The sequence below is a fragment of the Pecten maximus genome, unplaced genomic scaffold (assembly GCF_902652985.1).
Source record: "Pecten maximus unplaced genomic scaffold, xPecMax1.1, whole genome shotgun sequence".
NCBI classification, from domain to species: domain Eukaryota; kingdom Metazoa; phylum Mollusca; class Bivalvia; order Pectinida; family Pectinidae; genus Pecten; species Pecten maximus.
Window position 1 is genome coordinate 1785 of NW_022982176.1, and position 3605 is coordinate 5389.

At 53.0% G+C, this 3605-nt stretch overlaps 2 protein-coding genes across 2 annotated transcripts; one reads left to right on the forward strand and one right to left on the reverse strand.

The window, feature by feature from the left end:
• The first annotated feature begins 442 nt into the window (after nt 1–442).
• Nucleotides 443–760, forward strand: LOC117320411 (keratin-associated protein 5-2-like). The gene has a single exon (XM_033875012.1). The coding sequence runs from the start codon at nt 443–445 to the stop codon at nt 758–760; it is 318 nt and encodes a 105-aa protein (XP_033730903.1).
• A 633-nt stretch (nt 761–1393) lies between these two features.
• LOC117320410 (histidine-rich glycoprotein-like) lies at nt 1394–3214 on the reverse strand. The gene has a single exon (XM_033875011.1). The coding sequence runs from the start codon at nt 3212–3214 to the stop codon at nt 1394–1396; it is 1821 nt and encodes a 606-aa protein (XP_033730902.1).
• Between the last annotated feature and the right edge of the window lie 391 nt (nt 3215–3605).

Here is a 3605-nt window from a genome sequence, read left to right on the forward strand (position 1 = left end):
GAAAGAACAATACTCAAATTGCTCATGTAAATACTAAGTAAACTTAAACCTTTTATTGAATCAGAGAACATTGTTATTGGTGAAAATATCACGAATATTAAACCTTAGATTATTAATGAAATTATTGTCAGTATATTAAATGTCACATAAAAACATTTACGACGATTGCAAAAAAAACATTATTTTGTACAATTTAAGGACAAAACCTCAAACTGGACTTAGGCTTCGGACATTAAGGAGGTTAGACTGAGGCATTGGAGAACTCTAGTGCATCCAAACTTAAACCAAAGTGTATGGTGAACTTACTAACATCTGAGACATGATATCAATGAACTGCGATCCGTGTATATAATGTATAGTGGAAAATAATCGGGTCATTCAGTTATATGAGGATTTTTTTTGCATTCTGTGTATATACATGTAGTTATATGTACGAGTGAATATGGAGTGTGCCGTGTGTGGAGTGTGCCGTGTGTGGAGTGTGCCGTGTGTGGAGTGTGCCGTGTGTGGAGTGTGTGGAGTGTGCCTTGTGGAGAGTGTGCCGTGTGTGGGGTTTGCCGTGTGTGGAGTGTGCCGTGTGTGGAGTGTGCCGTATGTGGAGTGTGTGGAGTGTGCCGTGTGTGGAGTTTGCCGTGAGTGGAGTGTGGAGTGTGTGGAGTGTGCCGTGTGTGGAGTGTGCCGTGTGTGGAGTGTGTGGAGTGTGCCGTGTGTAAATGTGCCGTGTCTGGAGTGTGCCGAGTGGGGAGTGTGCCGTGTGTAGAGTGTGCCGTGTGTGGAGTGTGCCGTGTGTAGAGTGTGCCGTGTATGGAGTGTGGAGTGTGTGGAGTGTGCCGTGTGTAGAGTGTGCCGTGTGGGGTTTGCCGTGTGTGGAGTGTGCCGTGTGTGGAGTGTGTGGAGTGTGCCGTGTGTTGAGTTTGCCGTGAGTGGAGTGTGGAGTGTGTGGAGTGTGCCGTGTGTGGAGTGTGCCGTGTGTGTGGTGTGCCGTGTGTAGAATGTGCCGTGTGTGGAATGTGCCGTGTGTGGAGTGTGCCGTGTGTGTTGTGCCGTGTGTAGAGTGTGTCGTGTGTGGAGTGTGCCGTGTGTAGAGTGTGCTGTGTGTGGAGTGTGCCGAGTGTGGAGTGTGCAGTGTGTAGAGTGTGCCATGTGTGGAGTGTGCCGTGTGTGGATTGTGTCATGTGTAGAGTGTGCCGTGTGTAGAGTGTGCCGTGTGTGGAGTGTGCCGTGTGTAGAGTGTTCCGTGTGCGGAGTGTGCTGTGTGTAGAGTGTGCCGTGTGTGGAGTGTACCGTGTGTGGAGTGTACCGTGTGCGGAGTGTGAGGAGTGTGCCGGGTGTAAATGTGCCGTGTGTGGAGTGTGCCGAGTGTGGAGTGTGCCGAGTGTGGAGTGTGCCGTGTTTAGAGTGTGCTGAGTGTGGAGTGTGCTGTGTGTAGAGTGTGGAGTGTGTGGAGTTTGCCGTGTGTAGAGTGTTCCGTGTGCGGAGTGTGCTGTGTGTGGAGTGTGCCGTGTGTAGAGTGTGCCGTGTGTGGAGTTTGCCGTGAGTGGAGTGTGTGGAGTGTGCCGTGTCTGGAGTGTGCCGTGTGTGTGGTGTGCCGTGTGTAGAGTGTGCCGTGTGTGGATTGTGCCGTGTGTGGAGTGTGCCGTGTGTGGTGTGCCGTGTGTAGAGTGTGCCGTGTGTGGAGTGTGCCGTGTGTAGAGTGTGCCGTGTGTGGAGTCTGCCGAGTGTGGAGTGTGCCGTGTGTAGAGTGTGCCATGTGTGGAGTGTGCCGTGTGTGGAGTGTGTCATGTGTAGAGTGTGCCGTGTGTGGAGTGTGCCGTGTGTAGAGTGTTCCGTGTGTGGAGTGTGCTGTATGTAGAGTGTGCCGTGTGTGGAGTGTGCCGTGTGTGGAGTGTGCCGTGTGTGGAGTGTGCCGTGTGTGGAGTGTGCCGTGTGTGGAGTGTGCCGTGTGTAGAGTGTGCCGTGTGTGGAGTGTGCCGTGTGTGGAGTGTGTCGTGTGTGGAGTGTGCCGTGTGTAAATGTGCCGTGTGTGGAGTGTGCGTTGTGTGGAGTGTGCCGTGTGTAGAGTGTGCCGTGTGTGGAGTGTGCTGTATGTAGTTATATGTACGAGTGAATATGGAGTGTGCCGTGTGTGGAGTGTGCCGTGTGTGGTGTGTGCCGTGCGTGGTGTGTGGAGTGTGCCGTGTGTGGAGTATGCCGTGTGTGGAGTGTGCCGTGTGTGGAGTTTGCCGTGTGTGGAGTGTGCCGTGTGTAGAGTGTGCCGTGTGTGGGGTGTGCCGTGTGTAGAGTGTGCCGTGTGTGGAGTGTGCCGTGTGTGGAGTTTGCCGTGTGTAGAGTGTGCCGTGTGTGAGTCTGGAGTATGCCATGTGTGGAGTGTGCCGTGTGTGCCGTGTGTAGCATGTGCCGTGTGTAGAGTGTGCCGTGTGTGGAGTGTGTCGTGTGTAGAGTTTGCCGTGTGTGGAGTGTGCTGTATGTAGAGTGTGCCGTGTGTGGAGTGTGCCGTGTGTGGAATGTGCCGCGTGTGGAGTGTGCCGTGTGTGGAATGTGTGGAGTGTGTGGAGTGTGCCCTGTGTAAATGTGCCGTGTGTGGAGTGTGCCGTGTGTGGAGTGTGCCGTGTGTAGAGTGTGCCGTGTGTAGAGTGTGCCGTGTGTAGAGTGTGCCGTGTGTGGAGTGTGCCGTGTGTGGAGTGTGCCGTGTGTGGAGTGTGCCGTGTGTAAATGTGCCGTGTGTGGAGTGTGCCGTGTGTGGAGTGTGCCGTGTGTAGAGTGTGCCGTGTGTAGAGTGTGCTGTGTGTGGGGTGTGTGGAGTGTGCCGTGTGTAGAGTGTGCCGTGTGTTGAGTGTGCCATGTGTGGAGTGTGACGTGTGTGGAGTGTGCCGTGTGTGAAGTGTGGAGTGTGCCGTGTGTAGAGTGTGCCGTGTGTTGACTGCCGTGTGTGGACTGTGCCATGTATGGAGTGTGCGTCATGTGTGTCGTGTGTGGAGTGTGCCGTGTGTGGAGTTTGCCGTGTGTAGAGTGTGCCGTGTGTGGATTGTGGAGTGTGGAGTGTGCCGTGTGTGGAGTGTGCCGTGTGTGGAGTGTGTGGAGTCTGGAGTGTGCCATGTGTGGAGTGTTCCGTGTGTGGAGTGTGGAGTGTGTGGAGTGTGGCGTTTGTGGAGTGTGGAGTGTGTGGAGTGTGTCGTGTATGGAGTGTGGCTGTGTGGAGTGTGCCGTGCGTCATGTACGTCGTGTTTCATGTATGGAGTGTACCGTGTGTTTCGTGTGTGGAGTGTGCCGTGTGTGGAGTGTGTGGAGTGTGCCGTATGTGGAGTGTGCCGGGACGTCACAGTTATGGGGGGAGGTATGTGACAGGGTGATATATTTGATAAGGAGCAGCGACAGAGTAGGGAGAGAGAAACAGACCGGCATGTTTGTATGTCCCCAATTGATGAGTCTGACATTGTCCCAAGGCAACCTCACCGAGTGTCAAGAGGGTCAGACTTTTAATTGAAGTGTCAATATCGTTAAGTATAATAAAGGGTTGAATTCATTGGACTGTTTATTTCTAGTGGCGTATTGTGTGTATTAGAAATGTACATTAATGGCTTAATTGTAATAGGGGATTTTTGGAT